The 24,319-nt window shown below is 43.3% G+C and overlaps 1 protein-coding gene across 2 annotated transcripts in view; it reads left to right on the forward strand.

Annotated features, from left to right (window-relative positions):
* The window catches only part of nme9 (NME/NM23 family member 9), a 78,673-nt gene that overhangs the window by 12,963 nt on the left and 41,391 nt on the right, over positions 1-24,319 (forward strand). For both annotated transcript variants that reach the window (XM_069934265.1, XM_069934266.1), the window contains exons 3-5: positions 3,623-3,680; positions 14,174-14,277; positions 16,419-16,490. In XM_069934265.1, the coding sequence (XP_069790366.1) occupies positions 3,623-3,680; positions 14,174-14,277; positions 16,419-16,490 (234 nt within the window). The remainder of the gene's footprint in view (positions 1-3,622; positions 3,681-14,173; positions 14,278-16,418; positions 16,491-24,319) is intronic.

Genomic DNA, 24,319 nt, shown 5'->3' on the forward strand with positions numbered 1-24,319 from the left:
TGTTCCTCCATCACGTTTGAATACTACAACATTGAAAATCTGCTATTTCTCTTTCCCTTACTGTTTACTTATTATTGTCTAAAAATGAAATTAAAATATCAACTTTTAATCAGAAAGTTATGTTCCTATGTAAGTAACTGTTGAAGTTACTGGTTAATAATATCTTTAGGTGAAAATAATTCATATAATTATGTACATAACTATTTCCTGTTGTGTGGGCTGGGCTGACCATGGAAGTTTTGTGAATCACAGATACATGGTCATCCTTCAATGAAGCAGAGCCTATATGTTCACACTGTGTTTCCTGCTCCCTGTTTACTGTGGGTTCACTTCCTAGGGCTCCAGTCACACTGGCCCAATGGTAAATGTCATTGACAACTTTCTCAACAAACTGATGCACAACAACATCAAGTCAGAATGTTTACTGAATAACAAACTTTTGCTTAAGATGCATTTTATAAAACACACAGTTATCATTTACCTGATCAGCAATATTGAAGCAAAGGTGACCACCCAGCAGGACGTTGACCATGGTAACGGACTAGCGAGGGGTTCAGCAGCTGATGGACCCACACAGGCTGTGGAAGGTTGGCGACTTGTGGTCAAGGGACACACAGTCTGTGGGCTGCTGGAGACTGGCTCTTAGGAACCAGAGATTGGAACCAGGATTCGATATGGTGCTGAGGGCAAGAAGGGCTCCCAAAGGGCTTTGGGCACTGAAGACTTTCTGATTGTATTGGAGATTTTGATCTGAAGCTGGGATTGCCAATTGCCAATGTGTGGCTGAAGAGGCTTTGGGAGCATTGGAGGGAAATCCACAGACACTCAGTGATTCTGAAGGGACTCTCATTTGCTTCTGCTAGTGTTAGGGGAGTGGGGCAATGCTCATGTTGACTCTTTATCTGCGTTATGACAGACAAAAGCTGAAATATAACATGTATATTTTTTATATATTACATGACAATAAAAGGAACCTTTGACCGACCTCCACCAGGAAGGGTCATTTGCCTATTTTCCTCGGCATTTCAAAGGGATGAAAACAAATCTGTCAGAATATTTCAAATTCAGCCCCAGCTCAAATTGAAATCACTGAAATTATTTAGCACTTGCTGAATTGCCACAAAGTGAATGGACAAAGTTGAGAACAACATCAACAAATGAATGCGTAAATCAGGAATGCAATGCACAAACGTGCAGAGGAACTCAGGAGGCCACACAGGATCTGTGGGAATTGAAGGGTAACCAATGTTTCTGGCCTGGGCCTTTCATTCATTTCTCTCAGCTTCAATTTTTAAAACACAGGTTAACATGTTCGTCTTGAGTTAATATTTGTAATTTCAACACATTTATCAACCCATCTCATTTCAAACGGCTGAAGAACTTGGCGAAAATAGTACGAGCAGGAACTTATGAGAACATATTTACTGGGGGAGTGGTGAAATTATCTCTATTAATGAGGCAGTCCACCCTCAGTAAACAATCCCCTGAAAAATACTTTTAACACAGCTGGCTTTTCTTGTACATATTTTTTTGGTTATGTTTATATTTTCTTATTTTGACAGCAAATGCTGATCATGTCAGGAAAACCACAATGAAAGAATTTCTGTGTTCTGCCCAGGCGTGGGAGCTGAATTAACATAATCAAAAGATGTTGAGGCAGCCCTTTTTAAAACTGTCTCCAATGATGCTGTCAGCTTGGTTTCTTTAGCCCACAGGCTCCGCTAATTTGTTTACTCTCAAAATCTTTTCTGATTATTATTTACTCCCCTTTTAAAAATTCAAGCCAAAAAGCAGTTAATGGGAAATTAATCATGATAGAGGGGAAATTGTGATCATAATCAGAAAAGTGAAGAGGTGCAAAAATTAAATTGCACTCAGCAGGAGTTTTATATGGAAGTAATAATTGGAAATTGAGGGAGAATTGGCGATATAGTTAGCATTGCGGTTAGTGCAACACTATTCCAGCGACCCGGGTTCAAATCAGGCGCTGTCTGTAGCTTCTCCCCATCTCTACATGGGTTTCATCTGGGTGTTCCAGTTTCCTCCGGGTTTGTACCTTAATTGGTGTAATTGGGCGGCACAGGCTCGTGGGCTGGTAGGGCCTTTTACCGTGCTCTATGTCTAAATGAAAAAGCAATAATAACAAAAATATGGCTCTTTTCAGAACCAATAATGGCACTTTATGTTTGAAACCACCTCACAGAGAGTTTGAATATCACAATCTGCTGGAGAAACTCAGAGGGTCAGGCAGCAAAGTGGAGGGAAAGGAAATGTTGACACTTTAGGTGAAGATCCTGCATCAGGAACTCTACCTGAAATATTGACGATTATTTCCTACCCCACCCCCAACAGTAGCTGCTCGACCTTCTGAGTTCGTCCAGTAGATTGTTTTTGTGCTCCAGATTCCAGCATCTTTAGTCGCTCGTGTTTTCTCAAAGAGATACAGTGTTGAATTGAGTTGTTTACTGTCACGTGTGTAGTGAGACTTGGTGAGAAGCTTTGCTTTATGTGCTCTCCAGGCTAGCCAACCTATACTTAAATACAGCAGAGAGTGCAAAATAAAGCAGAATTGCTGCATGTTACTGAGGATCAGCTGGGAGCAACTTGCAAGCAGTCACTGCCATTTTGTTCTTTTGGGCATGGAAAAGGCCTTTCAGCCCACCTTGTCCATGCAAACCATCAGGCACCCAGTACTCTCATCTCACCCCAACACATTTTATTCTCTCTGCATTCCCCTCCCACATCCTAGGTTGGGATTGAACTGAACTGACTGGAGCCGTGAGGCAGCAGCTGAATGTGGCACCGTGCCACCACTCTCTGTGAATAAAATGCCTGAGTGACCCCCTCAGGTGTGGTGGTTGCAGGGATCTGTTGTTATTACTTGGCATGGAACTAACATGTAGAAACACAGATGCTGGAGGAACTCAGCAGGTTTCATAACGTCCATTTGAGGTAAAGATATATTTTTACTGTCCATGAACGGTGTGCGACTTGCTGAGTTCCACTAGAATTTTGTGTTTTTACTGCAATTACGGAGTCTACAGACTTTTGTGTTTCAAGGAAGTAACGTGAGCTTGTGCTCTGTAAAGACCAGTTCTTGCAAGAGAGTGTGGTCAAAGCTTTTCCCTTGACCATACCCATGCCTCTTTAATGCCAGCCTTGAAAAGCCTAATTTGACAATTGCACAGCTTATCCAAGAGATCTGGGTAGGATTCAATGTCCCTGAAGCCTCTGTGGAGTAAGTTCTTAGCTGGTAGTTGCATCTTTGCCTTCTAATTCAAGGTCCCTAATCCAAAGTTGTCACTCGTGGTCAGATCAATGGCTTAGCCGTGGATTGATGACAATACCCTCAACTCTGAAGCTTGCATATAATCAGCATTCTCAGCAGTTAAATTCTGAAGGAGAGCCTCTCTGGTATCCTCTGGATGTGGTTTGAATCTCGCTGTCTGTTCTGAAGTGTTTCTAAATCACTGTTGCCAACAGATGTCCCTTGAAGTAACACTGCAACACAGTAGTGTCATATACTCCTGGTCCCATCGGAACCTTTAATCGACACTGTGGGTTGCACTCTGAATTGTTCTTCTGGCTCCTTCTCACACTGAGCCCATCATTTCCTATGCAGGTTACGATCTTGAACCAGGAACAATGGGATGAAATGTTGGCAGTAACTGGACTAACTGGTAAGGAATTTCTCAAAGCAATATTTTCAGTCTCTGAAGCTGCAGCCATTGTGAAGAGTGAGAGCAAAAATGGATCAAAATAAGCAGGAAGTTTGACATGCAGTAATTAAAATTAGTTCAAATGAACAGATGAACAGTTTTTCGGCATATAAATCAATCAATTATTACAACTGATGCTAAAGTTGCACAGTCAGATTCTACAATGCACAGTTGGGTCCAAAATCAGAGAAATTAAAAGTTGGTGTTGGGTTGGGGTAAATTATAGGCGATAGAAAGTGTGGAGAACGGGAACACTATGGCAACAAAAGGGTTAAATTTACAGATGAAATGTAAACATGTGGGGAGTAAGCAGCCTGAGATGGGATGGGGGTGAGAGATAATGCAGGACCAGGTGGGGAGAGATGCAACGCAGGCCCAGGGCCAGGGGAGAGGTAATGCAGGACTAACGCAGGGAGAGGTAAAGAGGGACCAGAGCAGGGGAAGGTAAAGTGGGACCAGGGCAGGTAGAGGCAATGCAGGACCAGGGCAGGAGAGAGGTAATGCAAGACTAATGCAGGGAGAGGTAAAGAGGGACCAGAGCAGGGGGAGGTAAAGAGGGACCAAGGCAGGGAGAGAACGCGGGACCAGGGCAGGGGAGAGGTAACGCGGGTCCAGGACAGGGGAGAGGTAATGCGGGACCAGAGTAGAGAGAATTAAAGCAAGATGAGGGCAGGGAGAGGTAACACAAGACCTGGGCAGAAGAGAGGTAACGCAAGACCAGGGCAGGAGAGAGGTAATGTGGGACCAGGGCAGGAGAGAGATAACGCGGGACCAGGACAGGAGAGAGGTAACGCAGGACCAGGGCAGGAGAGAGGTGGTGTGGGACCAGGGCAGGGGAGAGGTAATGCGGGACCAGGGCAGGGGAGAGGTAACGCGGGACCAGAGTAGGGAGAATTAAAGCAAGATGAGGGCAGGGAGGGGTAACACAAGACCTGGGCAGAGGAGAGGTAATGCAGGACCAGGGCATGGGAGAGGTAACGTGGGACTAGGGCTGGAAAAGATGATGCATAACCAGAGAAGAGCAAGGTTTCAGGGGCCAGGGATGGGAGGTTAAACACAGGACCAGGAGTGATGCAGGACTGGGGCTGAGAGAGGTTTAGTAAGAGTTATGGGAAAGGGAGAATGTCAACAGGGAGCCAACCTCTGAATAACTCAATTCAGGAGGGATGAGGAACTCAATATAGAGCATGGAGTGGCTTGTGGGTGAGTGTACTTGTGATTTAAAAAGGTGAGTGAGCAGGGCCTGTTTAGATTTTCGGTGGGTGTAAATTAGGCATTCTGCAAGGGCCCATTAAAAATAGTGACGTGAGCAGAGCGACCATTGTGTGAGTTAGCCAGGATAAGAGCAGCGAGCTGAGGCTTTGGCTCAAGAGGCTTTGGTGACTGGAGGCGGAGCCTGAGGTAAGTCTCTGGTGAGCTTCTATCTTTTGACTTTCTAGGAGCACCAAGGTAGAATATTCAGAATGGTTAGTCGAGTGTTCATCTTGTGAGGTGTGGGGATTCTGATTGACCTGCTAACTCCCTGAGAGCTCAATCCATGCGAATAGCATCAAGATGCATCTTTAAAGATCCCCAAATGAGGTATTGTGACCACCCCCTCCCCCCCCCTCCCCCCCCCCCCACCTACAGCCATGTGAAATAAGCAGCACAGAGGAGGTTCATGGTAGGCACCACCACCAACTCCTCACCCTCCCCAACCCCACTGCGGTTACTATAATGACCCCTGCTAAGACTTGTTCTGATGCCGACCCTGAGTCCCACTGAAGCTGCAGGAGACAGGGAGCTGAGTAACTGTCAGATGGGCAGGTTGTGCAGAGCACCCCTGTGGCTGTTCTCAACAATAAGTGGTTCGCTTTGGATAGTATTAGGTGAGATGACCTCCCAGGAGAAAGCCAGAGTGACCAGGTCTCTGCCACTGAGCCTGGCCCTGTGGCTCAGTAGAGAAGGAGGGAAAAAAGCAGAATGATAGTGACAGGGGATTTGATTGCGAGCAGACAGGAGATTTGAGGAAGTGAGAGAGACACCAGACAGTTTGTTGCTTCCCAGGTACCAGGGTCAGGGACGACTTGGATTGCCTCCATGGAATTCTGAAAAGGAAGGATGAGCAGCCAGATGTCATGGTCGTGAAGAGGGAATATAGGGAGCTAGCTAGGAAGATGAAATCCAGGACCTCAAGGGTACTAATCTCAGGATTACTGTCTGTACAACATGCCAGTGAGGACAGCAATTTAATGCATGGCTGAAAAGTTGATGCAAGGAGCTGAGTTTTAAATTTCTGGATCATTAGGACCACTTCTGGAGAAGGTACGGCTTGCACAAAAAGGACGGGTTACACCAGAACTTGAGGGGGACTAATATCCTGGTGGGCAGGAATGCTTGAGCTTTTGGGGAGGGTTGAAACTAGATTGGCAGGGGAATGGGAACAGAGTTATAGGGCACAAAATAGGGCAGATGATATAAAGTACATACAGTCTACAGTGAGACTTTGAGGGAGGACAAGTAGACAATGGGGCAAAATTTCAGGCAGAAGAATAAGAATTGATATTGAGGTAATATGGAAACAGAATTGAAAGGGTTTTGAATGCAGGACTGAAGGTTGTGTATTTAAATGTACAAAGTATAATGAATAAGGTAGATGATCTTGTAGCGCAATTTGAAATTGGCAGGTTGTAATCATCACTGAGTTGTGGCTGAAAGACCAGCAGGGCTGGGAGTTTATCATCCAAGGACACATCGAGAGGACAGGCAGGTGGGTGGAAGATGGGATGGGATGGCGCCGTTGGTTTAAAAAAAGTGGAATCAAATTCCTGGAGAGTGGACCCATCCGAATGGAAGATATAGAATCCCTGTGGATGCAGTTAAGAAACTGCAAGGGTGAAATGACCCTGTGGGAGGATATCTGCTGACCTCCAAACAGTTGCCAGGAGATGGCATACAAATTACAGAAGGAGATGGAAATGCACGCCAAAAGGGCTGTTAAGAAAATCCTGCCTGATTATACTTCTTTCCCCAGCTCTGACTCTTCCTTCCCCATCTCCTTTCACATAGACTTGATAAATTCTCAACTCTCCCCTTATCATATCTAATTAACACCTTCTGTTGGTCTGGATTCCTCCCTCAGCCAGTATTGACTGAATATTGAGATTTTCTGATTTGGGCTCAATCAGCTCATTTCAACATCATCAATATACCTCTGATTTTTATGAACGCTGAAAGACTGGCCGAGTTCTTCCAGCGGTGTGCTTTTATTACAATTACATAATCTGCAGACTTTTGTGTTTCAGATGATCCACTGCAAAATCTCTTCAAGAGATGCCTTCCCTGAAGAGGTTTTCCTCCTCTCTTCGAAAGGAGTTCTGTGAGAGCCTCTCGCTGCTCCCCATCTGCACTCTCTGCTGGTCTCGAGCTCTACGACCATATTCTCACCCAGACTCACTTCCACAGCCATGTGTATTTCCTGGCTACTTGCCTCTGACGCCATCTGGTGCCATGTGGATTCTAGCTCTGGTTCCAAGCCTCCCAGTTTAGCCCCCACCAGATTCTCAGGTACCTGCACTGCAATGACTCCTGCTCTCTTCACTTTGCTTGCTGTAGACAATGGACTACCCTCAGCTCAATGTGCAGGTACCAGTGGACCCTTGACATATCTGTCCATGGTCTCATGCACTGCCAGATAGAGACCACTGGCAAATTGGAGAAACAACACCTCACCTTCCGACTTGGCACCCTCCAACCGCAGAGCATTAATATTGACTTCTCTGGCTTTTGTTAAAACCCCCTCCTCTCATTTCTCCCTCCACCTCTGTCTCTCCCTTCCCCGTCTCCTTTTGCATAGACATAATAAATGTTCACCTCTCCCTTTTTGTAACTAATAACACCTTCTGTTGGTCTGGAGGCCTCCCCCAGCCGGCATTGTCTAAATTTTGAGATTTTCTGCTTCTGGCTCATTCTGCTTCTTCCTTGAAGAAGGGCTCAGGCCCGAAATGTCGGCAGTATACCTTTGCTTTTTATGGATGCTAAAAGACCAGTTGAGTTGCTCCAGCATTGCAGTGTATTTTTACTCTCACCAGCACATATCTGCTGCACCAGAGATTCAAACATGCTTGATCATTGCTACACTAAAATATGGAAGAGCGATTGGTCTTTCCCAAGACTGCATTTTAGCAATTCAGATCACATGGTGGTGCTCTTTCTCCCTTTATACCGATAACTAAAAAAGAGAGATCAAGGCAGACAGAAGGTAGTCACAGGAGGCTGAAGATTAGTTATAGGACTACCTCAAGTCACTGGGCGGCGTTTAGGAACTCGGGTGAGGACCTGAATGATTATACCAGGACTGTTATAGAGTTTATCAAAATAGATGTTTTGAGTGTGCCCACACCAAATTGTTCAGAAGCCCTGGATGAACAGTGAAATCCAGAACCAGTTGAGAGCCAGATCACAGGCATTTAATTCTAGAGATCAAGAACACTATACAAGGGACTGGTACGACTGATGGAAAACCATTTCCCAAGCAGTGGAGATTCCGGATGAAAATAGAAACAACGAAATCTGGACCTAAATGATGTAACCTACAACAAAACCAAATCCGATGCAGTAGGAGACAGCAAAGCTTCACTCCCAGATGAACTCAGCTGATTTGACCAAAAGAACAAGGAAGACCATTGCACCCCTCCATGGCTTCTGATGATCCTCTATTGTCAATATTCGAGGATGACGTGTGGGCTGCCTTCAGGAGAGTGAATCCAAAGAAAGCGTTTGGTTGAAATGGAGTACCCTGGCTGAATACTGAAAACCTGTGCTGACCAATTAGCCAATGTATTCATGGCTATCTCCAACATCTCACTCTGGCAGGGCATGGTACCCACTTGTTTCAAACAGGTGTCTATTGTACCTGTGGCCAAGAAGAACCTGGTGTTATCAGTTCCTGACTCAGCGGTGACATGGATCCATTGCAATTTGCATATTCAAAAACCCTGAAACACTTGGACAGCAAAGATCCATACACCAGGATGCTTTTTATTGATCAGACATACAGAATGCACTGGAGGGTAAATGGAAGCTGACCTGACCTCTCTCCTAGAACCATAGACCACTACAACATAGAAAAAAATGGGCCATTCGGCTCTTCTAGTCTGTGCTGAAATCATCATACTTCTAGTCCCACTGACCTGCACCCATTCCATAACCCTCTGGACCTCTCCCATCCATGTATCTATCCAATTTATTTTTTAAAACTTGAATGAGGCCGCATTTACCACGTCAGATGGCGCTCGTTCCACACTCCCACCACTGTCTGAATGAAAAAGTTCCCCATAATGTTCCCCCTAATCCCATGTCCTCTTGCATCTTTCTCTCCTAATCTAAGTGGAAAGAGCCTACTCGCATTTACTCTGTACCCCTTGTAATTTTGTAAACTATCAAATCTCCCTCATTCTTCTATGGTCCAAGGAATAAAGTCTCAACCTGTTAAATCTTTCCCTGTAACTCAATTCCTGAAGAGCCAGCAACATCCTAGTGAATCTTTTCTGCACCCTTTTAATCTTACTGATATCTTTCCTGTAGTTTGGTGGCCAGAACTGCACACAATACTCCAAATTTGATCTCACCAATGTCTTATACAATCTCACCACAACATCCCAACTCCTGTACTCTATGAAGATCAAGATGCCTAAAGCTTTCTTCACAATCTTGTTTACCGGTAGCACCACTTTCAGGGAATTATGAATCTGAATTACCAGATCCCTTTGCTCCTCCACCCTCCTCAGTACCCTACCATTTACCATGTATGTCCTACCTTGGTTTGTCCTTCCAAAATGCAACACTTCACACTTTTCTGCATTAAGTTCCATCTGCCATTTTCTGACCCATTTTTCTAGTTGGTCCAGATCCTTCTGCAAGTTTTGAAAGCCTTCCTTGTTGTCCACAACACCTCTAATCTTCGTGTCATCAGCAAACTTGCTGATCTAATTTACTGCATTTTCATCCTCTAGAGGACTCACAGCAGAGTACAGGGTGGTCCCTGATTTGAGTGATCTGAGGAGCCCCAGACACTTTGTATCTGCCTCCTTTTCATTGTGCTGGCCATGTCTGGTGTAGGCCCCATTCATTTCACATAAGTCACAATAGCATATTTTTAATAAATGATCAGAAACCTTAAGGTGTCAGGTGGATACATAGATGATCCAATGGTGTGCCTTTGGATGTTACTCCATCAATGACCTATGGCACCATGAAGAATGACCAGCATTTGCATAGGCTTGATGCTAGAACCTGCTCAGACACATAAGGTTAGTAAGACAACGGGCAAAACAAAGGTTGAGTGTAAACTGGCCCAAGTACTTCAGTATTCCCAAAATTCAGCCAGAGAATTCCTGGCTTGGATATTTCTGAAAAATCCTGGTGTTTCCCCATCAAACTCTCAGAAGGTTCAGGACTCTTGCATGAAAGTAAAATTCCTGAGACTTCCTCAACAATGTCATACATTTATATAAATTCAGACTTAGCCTCTTCTCAAAGCAGGTTTGTTTCACTTACAAGTAACCAGAGAACTCTGTTGTGTGTGGGTCTTACCCATCAAATTATAGCAGGTAAAATTTAAATATTAATTTAGCTTACAAAATGGTAGAAGCTGATTCCAGCAATTGAAACCCTGCCACCCAATTACACCCAGAGTAAACCCACACAGACTTGAGGAGAATGTACAAACTCCTTCCAGACAGCATCAGATTTGAAGCTGGGTCACTGATATGGTGATTGAGTTGCTAAAGGCTAAGAGGATAGAAAGAGACCATACAACATTTCAAGAAATTACAGAAACAGGATAAGGATTCTGAGCTTATCCTTTACTTGGCGCACAGGAGAATAGACAGCAGGATGGAATTCCAAGGGATTTTCAATCTGAAGTAAAGCAGATATATGGAGTGAAAACATTTAAGCTACTTCAAGCCACTATCTTATGAACATCAATAAATTTGGCAAGTATTTCCCTCATTATTCCTATCTTTTAAAAAAAATCTTTTTTTCATTTAATTTAACATGTATTTTTTTTTCAAAGTACCTGTTCAGGTGAAGCAAGTAAGAATTGCAGACACTATCGACATTGAACTATGTATGACAATAAACTCCTCCTTATAATTGCCTGTAGATCCATGCACCTGAATGCAGGCTGCACATAATGATGGATCTGTCCTTAGATTAATAAACCGTGCCCTCATTTTGCACTGCCTTAAAATGGGTGTAATATTAATCCTCTTCTTTCCCTTCTTGAATCAATTTCTTTAAAAATTATTTACATGAGCTCAAGCCTACAAAGTATTTTTTTCTTTGTATGTTTTTCTCTCTGGTTTCAGTGTGATTGAAAACATACCACATTTATAGATTTTTAAACAAACTTCTTGCTGTGGAAGGATAAGACTGGCATGTCATTTATATTTTCATACTTAAATGATTATAATATGTGAATTCAGCTCATGAATAAATGGTGGGACAGATTCAAGGGGTGAATGTCCTATTTCTGTTCCTTTATCTTATGGAAATCAGGATGTCAATAATGATTGTTTTTTTTATGCAGTATTAACCATGACATACCTAAGGTTGTGAGTATTGGCAAAGTAAGCATACAAATGAAAATCATTTAGTGTTTATTTATAGTCAGCGTACTTCAGGAAATTCAATCCTATATTTTCCAATGGTAAATATGGTGGCTTTGTGAGCTCAAATGTCCTTTTGAAGTTCATTTTAATGGAGGCCTTCTATCTAAAGTCAATGGAACATCTGCATTTCAAGGTTAGAGAAAGTCGACACCAACAGGACAAGTTTCCATGGAATATTAAAATCACTCATTGATGGAAATCAGCAGTTCTTTTCCAGTAACACATCAATAAGGTCAAGGGGTATTTTACATAAGTAAATCAAGATGTAAAGTATCAATTTAATGTTGTCCAATATCTCAGATTCAATCGGCCAGCTGTTGTAAGTATGCTGGTTGGACATTTGGCCAAGAATATCCAAAATGATATAAATACAAGATTGAATCCAATGAAAAGCACAGACAGCTTTGAATAGTCTGTTCATCTTCCCCATGTAAACAGGATCACGTTGAGTTCACATTTGGGCTAATTCTACACAATCAATAGAAGAAATATGTTTTCAAATTCTTCCTGTTAATTATTTAAATCAATTTATATTGGAACTATCTACTTTACATGCTCAAGGTAGAACATGGGTGGTGCAATTAGTGTAGGGCAGAACAGTTAGTGCAATGCTGGGTTTGAATTTGGTGCTGTCTGTACAGAGTTTGTACATTTTCCCCATGTCTGCATGGGTTTACTCTGGGTGCTCTGGTTTCCTCCCACCCGCCAAAACATATTGGCAGCATGGGCTTGTGGGCCGGAAGGCCCTGTTATGTGCTGTATGTCTTCTCTTAAAATTTAAATATAAATTTAAAACTGAAAACTGAAATGATGGTTCCATTATTACTAAGATGATTTGAGGAAATCATCTTTGAGGAAATTCTGAGGTAGTTATGTGAAAATCACAAGAACTTACAGTGCTTTCATTGGTGAATTAAAAATACATTGTTGAAACACACCTATTTATGATAAAGAATCATTCATCTAGATCAGGGGTAACCAACCTTTTAATTTTTAATCTTTAATTTAGACATAAAGCACAGTAACAGGCCATTTCAGGCCACCTGTACATACCAGGAGTGTAGGTTAATTGGGCGCCATGGACACATAGGCCGAAATGGCTTGTTACTGTGCTGTATGTCAAAATTAAAAATGTAAAATTAAAAGGTTGGCCACCCCTGATCTAGATACTAAAGATTGAGAAGGCACACTTTATCTTTATTCTTACTATATTCTTACTATAGCTGTTTGACCTGCTAGGTTTCTCCAACATTGTGTTTTTACTTCAATCACTGCGTCTACAGACTTTCGTGTTTTACTCGAGAAGGCACACTTCATTGGTTTTATGTAGCACCCATTAACTGCCCTTAACAAAGTAGTGTTTGAGTAGCACATCTATCTGTTAAAATTTGTTGAAAATGGAGGCAGGTTTTATGTGGCATATGAATGAAGGAGACAGAGCTAGAGAAACAGAGAGCTTCAGAGTAACTTAGACCATAAGACCACAAGAAATAGGAGGAGAAATAGCGTGGGTAGCATAGCAGTTAGCACAACACTAATAAGCACTAGCGACTGGGATTCGAATCCTGCGTTGTCTGTAAAAGTTTTCACGTTCTTCCCATGTCTGCGTGGGTTTGTAACAGCACTGATTCACCACAGCTTACAAACAAATAAAGAATATACTCACTTGTTTCCTGCACACCATGAAGTCGACTTCCTTTTATTATTCATTAGATACAACGTTGCATTCTTCAACTCCCCAAACACCACCCAGCTAAACTCCTCTGGCTCACTGCCACACGGGTAATCCTGACACTCTCCTCCTCCTGCGTCTAAGATCCATCGCCTGTATACTGACACTGAACACACCTGCTCATGCGCACTATTACTCCCGTGCATCGCTTACATCATCAGTGGCGGTCAGCACTGCTCCCAATTAAGGTAAGGATGTGACCTCGACAGGTTTCCTTCAGTTAATTCCCACCCATCAAAACTTACTGGGGTTTGTAGGTCAATCAGGTGTAATTGAGTGGCTCAAGCTTTTAATGCAACGCTTTTGCGGCGCCAGAGATCAGGTCCGGACCTGGGTTTGAATCCTGTGCTCTCTATAAAGATTTCTCCCCGTGTTTGCATGAGTTTGTCTGGGGGCTCCAGTTTCCATCAAAGCATACCAGGGGTGTATGTTAATGGGGTGTACATTGGGTGGCATGGACTTGTAGGGTTGAATTGGCCTGTTACACTGCTGTATGTCTAAATTTTAAAAAAATTAAATTTAAAATCCCCCATGACTACCATAACATTTCCCTTCTGACATGCCTATTCAATTTGCTATTGTAATTTGTTGTCTACATCACGGGTACTGTTTGGAAATCTGTATATACCATAACTGCCAACAGTGTCTTTTGACACTTGCTATTTCTTAACTCAATCTATGCCATCTCTTTCTAATGATTTAATGTTGTTTCTTACCAACAGAGCCCTCTGCTTACTTGCCTAGCACTCCGTATTCTTGGACACAGCTCCCAATGACGTCCATCCCTTAGCCACCACAACATCATACCTGTCAATCTGTAGCTGTACTACAAGCTCATCCATTTTATTTCTTATGCTGTGTGCATTTAAATACAAAATCTTTAATGTTGTCACAGGACTGCTCCTACTCCAAAAAATGAATAATAAAACCAGGAGTCATATACAAACCTCATATTTAGTTAATGATGTGATTTTTTTATTGCTTCTGTGTGATCAACTTTTGAGGAGATTTACATTCTATTCCTATAAAATATATTGGTTTAAAACTATTTTTCTACTCTTTGGCAGTGGTTGATGTGTACCAAGGATGGTGTGGTCCATGCAAGGCTGTGATTAGTTTATTTTGGAAGATTAAAAATGAACTGGGAGATAACTGCTTACATTTTGCAGTGGTAAGACATAATTTTTTTAAAGTGAAATTTCTGAATGGGTGTATCAGGCTTCCTTCAAAATGCAGCATGAATCAGTTCTAATCTCCTTGAAGGAAACCTGACTTGAGAAAGAGATGGTATTACATGTGCTGTGAAACATCAGAACTGATTCACAATGCAGTCAGAATCAGAATTTATTGTTATGATCCTGTGTCATGAAATTCGTTGCTTCACAACAGAGTTGCAACTACAAATATTGATAAAAATTACATTAAAAAATCAATTAGTGCAAAAAAAGAGAATAATTGTCTGCGGTTCATTGTCCATTCAGAAAATCTGATGGCAGAGGGGGAAAAGCAGTTTTTGTACTATTGGATGTTCATCCTCAGGTTCCTGTTCCTCTTTCCTGATGATGGCAGTGAGAAGAGGGCATGGCCTGGGTGGGGAGGGTCCTTGAGGATAGAAGCTGCTTTCTTGAGACACTGCCTCTTGTCCTTAATGGAGTGAAGACTGATGTCCATGTTGGAGCTGGCCAAGTTCGCAACTCTCTGTAGCCTTTTCCTGTCCTGTGCCTTGTTACCTCCATACCAGGCAGTGAAGTCACCAATCCAAATGCTCTCCGTGGTGCATCTCCGTGGTGTAAAAGTCTCGTGGCACAGTTGGCATAGCAATTAGCGCAACGCCTTTACAGCGCCAGCGATCCGGACCGGACCTCAACTTGAATCCCACACTGTCTGTAAGGAGTTTGTATGTTCTCTCTCTGTCTTCGTGGGTTTTCTCTGGAGGCTCTGGCTTCCTCCCACCCTTCAAAAATGTATCGAGGTGCAGGTTAATGAGGTGCAATTTGAGCACCATGGACTAATTGGGCCAAATTGACCTGTTACCATGCTGTATGTCTAATTTAAAACATACCAAATTTCCTCAAACTCCTAATGACGTATAGCTGCTGGAAAGCCTTCTTCATGATTGATTCGACATGAAGGCCCCAGGATAGATTGTCAGTGATATTGACAGCCAAGAATTTGAAGTTCTTTATCCTTTTCACTGTATTGGATGATGCAAGTCCAGAAACTTCATCTTCTGCCTTTGCATGGAAGCTGGCTTAAACATCATTTATTAACTAGTAATGGACCTGGATAACAAAATCAGTACCAATGGTGATGGTGGAAATAACCTTATTTTTGTAAAAGCTGAGAGAAACACAAGAAATACAGATGATGGAATCTTGAGCAAACAAAGAGAAGCCGGTGGATGCAATGGGTCAGGCATCCTTTATTAAGACTAAAGATGAGATATCAAGGGGTGGAAGAAGCAGGGGAGGGGCTAAAAGTTGATAAGGTATTGCACAGAAGCTGGGAGAGGTAGAAGAGACAGGAGGAGAAATCACTGGGAGCAGGGAGGGGAGGGTGTAAATTAGAGAGGAAAGTAAGAATGGGAGGAAGTAAAGGAGAAATGAAAGCAATTGAATCAGAAGGGGATAATGTTCAGAAAACTTGATGGTCGTGCAGTTAGATTTAAGGCTGTCCAGAAGGAATATGTCATGTTTTTCCTCAAGTTTATGTTTAGCCTCACCCATGTCACTATGGAAATGGTGAAGGCCATTGAAATGGTTGGCTATAGGAAGCTCTGGTTTTAGCTCCACAGACACAGCAGAGATGTTCAATGAAGCAGTCAGCCAGTTTATATGTGGTCTCACCAATGTAGAGAACACCAAATGCAATAGATTAGGTTGGACGATGAGCATGTAAAGTTCTCCCTCATCAGGGAGATCTGGCCCTGGATTGTGGTGAAGGAGGAGATCCAACCTGGTTCACTGACCTTCGTTTAACTCTGGGCCAAAAACAACGTACCTGACTTTAACTGTCCCCTGAAACAGCCTCAGGAGATACTCAGCACACTTGACTTTAGGGATGGGCCAGGACTTCTGGCCTTGCAGTGAGCTGGTATGCCAAGAACAAACAAAAATCCTGCAGTATTTGACCACTCCAGAATTCACTCCATTTTCTGTGGTGTTACCAGCAATTAATGACCACTCTCATTCTCTCTATCCCCATGTGGAACTGGTAATATTCCCATTAAATAAGTAGTCAAGCAGGAAAATGGAACTAATCTGTTTTTAATGGCATTTAGCCCACTGATGATCTCATGCATTTGTTTTTCAGGCTGAAGTGGGCACCATCGACTCACTGCAAAAATACAAAGGGAAATGTGAACCCACTTTCCTTTTCTTTGGGGTAAGTAAAATAATCACAATTTTAAGTTGTTTATTCACCACTGAACAGATGGGAGGGTGTCTTGGGTAAACTTATTCCTCTCATTTTGTTCATTTTAGATTGGTCACAGTGTTTGAGCTACCGAAAGAAAATAGACACACATACCGAGAGCAGTTCAGTTTATTCAAATGTTTATTACTAATTCAAAAGCTGATTTCACACTACAATATGCAAGCCCTTCCCAACTATACTTATCAACGGTTGCACTGGTCCCAACTGCTGAAGCGAGGCAACGACTGCACACTTGCAGTAGGCTGTCAGGGCGCCGGTAGCAGTTTCTCCACCTCCCCCGACCGGGGACAAGGGGTGTTCCCACCCCTCGGAGAGTCTAAACTTCAGCAGCAGGACCACAGGCTTATATACCCCAAAAACAATTAATCATGCGCCTACTCCTTCTAATATTTGTCAGTCAAAATCAAAACTGAACATTATATTCTACAATTTAGAAGATTAATTATTATGGAACCAGGATGTTATGATTTCCTGGTTTATCTCGTAGATACAAAGACTTATTAAAACTTCTCGAGCAAGACAGGTTGTGACCAATTCGTCAATTTCAGAGTTTGCATTTGACAACTGCTTTCCCTGGGCCTCACAGTGGAATTCCATTACAAAGTGTATCTTCAGATAAGTCCCCATGGCTGAGTTTAATTACATCTGCTAGTTCTGAAAGTAAGGTGACCTGCGTGTGGACCCAGTGTCGTCAGTTCCACATAAGCAAAAAGCATCTGGGTACATGGTTTTAATCCTCCATTACATTCCACCCCTTGGTCACAATCTGTCATTTGTGAGGCCTAACCAGTATTTGAGTACAGAGGGAGCGAAAAAAGAGAAATCAAAACAACAATTACAAAGATAAGCAATGACGCGAGCAGGGTTGGTCTCAAGATGTTTCGCCGAAAGAAAGAGGTGAGCCCTGAGCAGTTCTTGATTCCTGGATGGACTTCCAAAGACGATGGGTTTGGCATGTTGGCCAATACCCTGTCTTTGTTGGAACCACCCATTAGTTGGGATGAGAAGTTAGACCCATCAAGTGCACCTCTGGGAGAGCGGGTTGCCACTCTCCTTCGAGAAAGTAAATTTCCTGATTAAAAGGGAACACTGACGAATGGTTTTTGGTTGCTGGCCACAGCATTACGCCACTCCGTTCATCGTGAAGCAGAATCAATTCAAAGAGAAGTAGAATCTCAGTGCAAAAGAAAGCAATTAGAGGAGGAGCTAGAAGTCCTGCGACAATGCTATTCCATGATGAGCGAGATTGTTCGCACCAGTCAGGACAGAGCCAAAGAATGGGAAGATAAGCATGTCCAAATGATCTGCCGTAATATTAAACTCCGGCAGCAGCTCTGTGCAGATAAGGAAAGGCATGGAGTAGAACCCGATCCATATCGTATTCATGCCATGATAAGGAATAGTGACGATCCTGATGTAATTGAGGATTGGGATGGGAATATCTGGAATGACAATGGTAATAATGCAGATACTCCTCAGCATGTGTCTAACATACTACCCTCTCCACCTGCTGTTCACGCCCGCCCTATAAGGCAGCAGATTTCCCAAACAGACAGAAGGGGGGGATGATGTAAGGGTAGAGATGGAAGGGATAGATACCCCGGTTTCCCAAGTGGACCCAGGGGAAAATACCCAAACCCCTGCTTATGCTCTATGGCCTACCCCCTCTGTTGGATGGCTTCGACCTCCTCCCCTAGACTGGGTGGAGGACCCTGTGAGCCAAAGTGGGAACAGGGGTCGGAAGGAGTCAATGATACGTGACTTCTCTGTAAAAGAGCTGGCTGCTATTGGAGATCGATTTAGGCAAAAGGCAGGAGAAACTCTGGCGGCCTGGCTCCTGCGTGTCTGGGAACAAGGGGGGGGTAATGTATTTTTAACCCCTGAGGAATTGTTGGGATTAGGAATATTGACTACTGATATCCGGGTCACTGCTGAGCTGCGGAGTAGAGGGAGAGAGATGGATTACTTACTTACTACTCTAGGGGATACCCTGCTACGAGTATACCCATCACCAATAGATTGGGATTTACATTTGCAAAACAATTGGAGAACCCCAGAGGAGGGTATAGCAGTAATTCGTCAGCAGGCCCTGGCCTCTGCCTTGTATGCAGGGTGTTTGAGGCTGTGGGTACATGGGGGGAGCCCTGATGAAGAGATATTCACTGCCGGAATACATACCAGATTGGTTCGTTCCGCCCAACCCACCACACGGGGATTGGTTCTGTCCGTAACTAGTCCACTAATTGGGCACCCTGTGTCTGAGGCGATGCACGCCTTATCTGGGCTTCAAGAATTAGAACTGGGAGGTAAAATCCACTCATGTACATCCCAGGTTAAATCAGACAAGCAGGATGAAAAGAGAGGGGCTGCTACTAATAACAGACCGACAAGGAAGGACCTTTTTCTAACCTTGTTAAAGTTAGGCGGACCTAAAAGTGATATTGATGGGAAACCTATTGCAGTCCTTTATGCGCTTTATAAGAGAACAGCAGGGGAACATCATCCCCAGCTGCTGAGTCCTCCTGGCCCAGCTGTGCCTTCTGCTCCCACTGCTGCTTCTATCGAGCTGGCTTCTCCTGCTCCAGTTACTCATGATGAGGTAAAACAATGGGTTAAACAGGCTCTTAAAGATAATAATAGCATGTGGTCCTGGAAGCCCCCGAACCCTTCTGAAGCCTGAAGGTGTGGGCAGGATTCCCGTGTCTACTCCATCGAGACACGGCGCACACACGGGGATCCGCGGCCCTAAATACCGTTAACAATCCACTGGGGTGGGGGTAATGATCGCCAATACTTGGCTTTGGTCGACACCGGTGCAGAGCACTCGGTGATTCCTGGTAACCCCGATCTCTGGACTGGACCGGCCTTTCGAATAGAGGGGTTGGGAGGAGCAGTCACCCTGGCAAAGGAAATAAAAGTCTGTGCCATGGTGGGCGATAGCCCTTCCCCTGTCTGGTTACATGCCCTGGTGGCTGCTACTGATGAGTGTATCCTGGGTATTAATATGTTGGCCGGTATGGCCCTTAATACTAGCCAAGGGGGATTTGAATTTGGAATTCGAACTATTACAAAAAAACTAGTAGTGGGTCAGGCTAAGTGGGATCCTGTGATGGTGCCAGCCCCCATGAAACCGGTGTGCATTCCACAATATCGTCTCCCTGGCGGGCAGGAAGAGATTACTGCCACCATCGATGTTCTGCAAGAAAAAGGGGTAGTGAGGCCCGCAACGTTGCCCTTTAATAGTCCTGTTTGGCCGGTCCAGAAGCCGGACAGCTCCTGGAGAATGACAGTTGATTATCGTTTTTTGAACAAACATGCCCCACCACTTGCTTCAGCAGTTCCGGACATTGTCACCCTTATTGAAAACATTGCTACTGGGAACTCAGGAACATGGTATGCTGTCATTGATCTCGCTAACGCCTTCTTCAGTATTCTTATAGCTGAGGACTCACAGGATCAGTTCGCCTTTACCTGGAAGGGGCACCAGTATACCTTCACCCACCTTCCAGTATCGCCTTCCCTCTCAATTCACCATTATATTGATGATGTGGCCTCTTGGAGCCTCTGGCAGAAACAAGAGGGTTGCCGAGTCCCACTGGGATCCTGGTCACATACCATGCCCGAGGCTGCCACTCGTTATTCTGTTTTTGAACAACAGTTACTAGCCTGTTACTGGACCCTGCTCGCTGCGCCAATTGTCTTGGGTAAACTTATACCTCTCATTTTGTTCATTTTAGATCGATCACAGTGTTTGAGCTACCGAAAGAAAATAGACACACACACCGAGAGCAGTTCAGTTTATACAAATGTTTATTACTAATTCAAAAGCTGATTTCACACTACAATATGCAAGCCCTTCCCAACTATACTTATCAACGCTTGGACTGGTCCCAACTGCCGAAGTGAGGCAACGACTGCACACTTGCAGTAGGTTGTCAGGGCGCCGGTAGCAGCTTCTCCACCTCCCCCGACCGGGACGTTCTCAGACTCTGGCTGTTCTTCCTTCTTGACAAGGGGTGTTCCCACCCCTCGGAGAGTCTAAACTTCAGCAGCAGGACCACAGGCTTATATACTCCAAAAACAATTAATCATGCGCCTACTCCTTCTAATATTTGTCAGTCAAAATCAAAACTGAACATTATATTCTACAATTTAGAAGATTAATTATTATGGAACCAGGATGTTATGATTTCCTGGTTTATCTCGTAGATACAAAGACTTATTAAAACTTCTCGAGCAAGACAGGCTGTGACCAATTCGTCAATTTCAGAGTGTTGCATTTGACAACTGTTTTCCCTGGGCCTCACACTGGAATTCCATTTCAAAGTGTATCTTCAGATAAGTCCCCATGGCTGAGTTTAATTACATCTGCTAGTTCTGAAAGTAAGGTGACCTGCGTGTGGACCCAGTGTCGTCAGTTCCACATAAGCAAAAAGCATCTGGGTACATGGTTTTAATCCTCCATTACAGAGGGATATGGAAGGATATGGTCCGGATGCAGGCTAGTGGGAAAAAACAGAATAATAATTCAGCACAGACTAGAAGGGCCTGTTTCTGTGCTAAAGTTAAAAGGCAGAAATGCTAGAGGAACTCAGCAGGTCTTTCAGCGTCCATAGGAAGTAAAGATATACAACTGATGTTTTGGACCTGAGCCCCAATTCAAGGCTCAAAACATTAGTTATATATCTTTACCTCCTATGGCCGCTGCAAGACCTGCTGAGTTCCTCCAGCATCTCTGCGTTTCTACTACAATTGCAGCTTCTGCAGACTTTCATGTTTCACTGTTTCTCTGCTACATTGTTCTTTGATTCTAACATCAGAGACCTGGCAGGTTCTCCTAATTTTCCCAGTGAGACATTCTTTATTGTGATTATCTGAACCGATGAAGAAAGGGGAGAGAGAGATGGGAGGGTGGCTGCTTACCATAATCTTGGTCTCCAAACTCTTACACTCCAAGACCTGGGACCTTGGTTCATGCTTTCCTGTCACGTTCCTGTCAATTTCAAAATGAAGATCACAGAGGCAATTTCAACCTACATTGCTCCGATAAAGATGGTGGTGTTTGTTGCTATGTACACATAATGGGTGGTTTTGGGATGTGACCAATGAGAGTTACCTCATCCTTGGTGGGAGACATGAAATGGCCAGAAAAAACATGGTTGAGCAGCTTCAAAGGGATGGGTCAGGATATATTGGAATTATGGTGAATTTAATGGCCCGACTCCACCGTAATTAACTTAGTTATCCACATCCTTCCTTGGATTTGCAGCCCTCCTCCCAGATTACTGGCTGCACTCCACACTGCAATGTTTTGCAGTGTAGATTTGTAGTTAGTGAGCCTTTGAGATGGACAACCAGCTTAGTGATGGTAAGAACATTGGTGATGGACAACCAACTCAATTATGGCAGACAAGTGCCATTCAAAATTGAATATTTTATTTTGGAGAGGTGGCAGCTATACACCTGCCCACCTTTGCTACTGAGGCATGCCTGGACTTTCCAATAGAGTTCATAGGATGGAGATGAACATGCAAGGCCTGGGAGATGTCCACCTTGTGCATTAAGAAGTACACACTATCATCAGCCTTAGTGGAATTAGCAGTTATGCACCTTTATTAATTTCCTGCAAATCATTTCCTGCAAATCATTTGGAACATCAAAGCAGGGTCTGTGGTCAGTTAATAAAATGTGCTCAGTATTATGAAAGCCAGAATAATATTTATGAACATCAAGTATTGTTTATTCTAACAACCAACTCTTCAGAAAATTATAAATTAAGTTCCTCTTTTCAATGTGGTTGCTGAACACTTCAAAAGAAAAAGGAAACTGTCTGACATAAACATTGCTTCAGATATCAGATTCCATAGAGCCATAGTACATTACAGCACAGAAACAAGCTATTTGGACCCTTCTAGTCTGTGCCAAAACATTTTTATGTCTAGTCCCACTGATCTGCACCCAGTCCATTGCCTTCCATACACCTCCCATCCACGTACATGTCCAAATTCTTCTTAAATGTTAAATTTGAGCTCACATTCACCACTTCAGTTGGCACCTCGTTTCACACTCACTCCACTTTCTGTGTGAAGAAGTTTCCCCTCTTGTACCCCTTTCACCCTTAACCCATGCCCTCTGGTTTGTATCTCACCTAACCTCAGTGGATCAAATCTCCCCTTATTCCTCTACACCCCAGGGTATAAAGTCCTAACCTGCTTAACCATTCCCTGTAACTCAGTTCCTGAAGTCCTGGCAAAATCCAAGTCAATCTTCTCTGCACTTTTTCTATCTTATTAATATCTTTCCTGTAGTTAGGTGACCAAAACTGTACACAATACTCCAAATATGGCCACACTAATGTTTTATACAACTTTACCATAACATCCCAACTCCTACACTCAGTACTCTGATTTATGAAGGCTAATGTGCCAAAAGCTTTCTATAACCCTATCCACTTGTCTCACCACTTTCAGGGAATTATGTATCTGTATTCCAGATCCCTCTGACCTGCCGCACTCCTCAGTGCCCTACCATATTGCCATGTACGTCTTTTCTTGGTTTGTCCTTCCAAAATGCAACACCTCACACTTGTCTGCATTAAATTCCATCTGCCATTTTTCCAGCTGGTCCAGATACTGTACCTCTGTAAGCTTTGAAAATCTTCTTCACTGTCCACAATGCCTTCAATCTTAACAAACTTGCTGATCCAATTTACCACATTGTCATCCACATCATTGATATAGATGACAAACACAACCCTGAAGCACAGCCCTCCAGTCTGAGAAGAATCATCTACAACTACTCTCTGGCTTCTCCTGTCTAGCCATTGACGAATCCAGTTTACCACTTCACCATGAATACCTAGCGTCTGAACCTTCCTGACTAACCTTCCACGTGGGACCTTATCAGCGTCCTTACTAAAGTCCTTATGGACAACATCCACAGCCTTTCCTTTGTCAACAGTCCTGGTAACCTCCTCAAAAAACTGTATAAGATTGGTTAAGCATGACCTACCATGCACAAAGCCATGTTGACTACCCCTAATCAGTTCCCAGCTATCCAAATAATTGTTTATCTGATCTCTTAGAACATCTTCCAATAATTTACCAACTGCTGGTGACAGGCTTTAATGGCATATAATTACCAAGGTTACTTTTGATGCCTTTTTAAAGGACATTTTAAATATTTTCTGCAAGAGCCCCTGCAAATTTCTATACTAGCCTGCCCAAGGACCAAAGGAATATCTTGTCAGGCCCTGGGGATTTATCCACCCTTATTTGCTTTAAGACAGTAAGCACTTCCTCCTCTTTAATTTGTATCGGTTCCATAACCTCACTGCTAGTTTTCCTTACTTCCCACAACTCTGTGCCAGTTTCCTGAATGAATACTAATGGAAAAAAAACACAAGATCTCTTTTGGATCCATACAAAGCTGACCTCTCTAATCTTCGAGACCAATTTTGTCCCTTACTATCATTTTGCTTTTAATAAACCTGTATAAACCTTTGGGATTTTCCTTCACATTGTCTGCCAAAGCAACCTCATGTCTTCTTTCTTTCTTGCTCCATGTTGCTTATAACTGCTGTACACCTCTCTCTTCCGAACCACATCCCCATCCCTCAAAATCCTGACAGGAACAGATAAACTCTATATTCTCAAAATTTCACCTTTGAAGGTCCTCCACTTACCTCGCATATCCTTGCCCAAAAACAACTTATCCCAATCTAGGCATTCCAGATAATTTGTCAATTCCTCAAAATTGGCCTTTCTCCACTTTAGAAT

Source organism: Narcine bancroftii, chromosome 4 (assembly GCF_036971445.1).
Source record: "Narcine bancroftii isolate sNarBan1 chromosome 4, sNarBan1.hap1, whole genome shotgun sequence".
In the NCBI taxonomy this organism is placed as follows: domain Eukaryota; kingdom Metazoa; phylum Chordata; class Chondrichthyes; order Torpediniformes; family Narcinidae; genus Narcine; species Narcine bancroftii.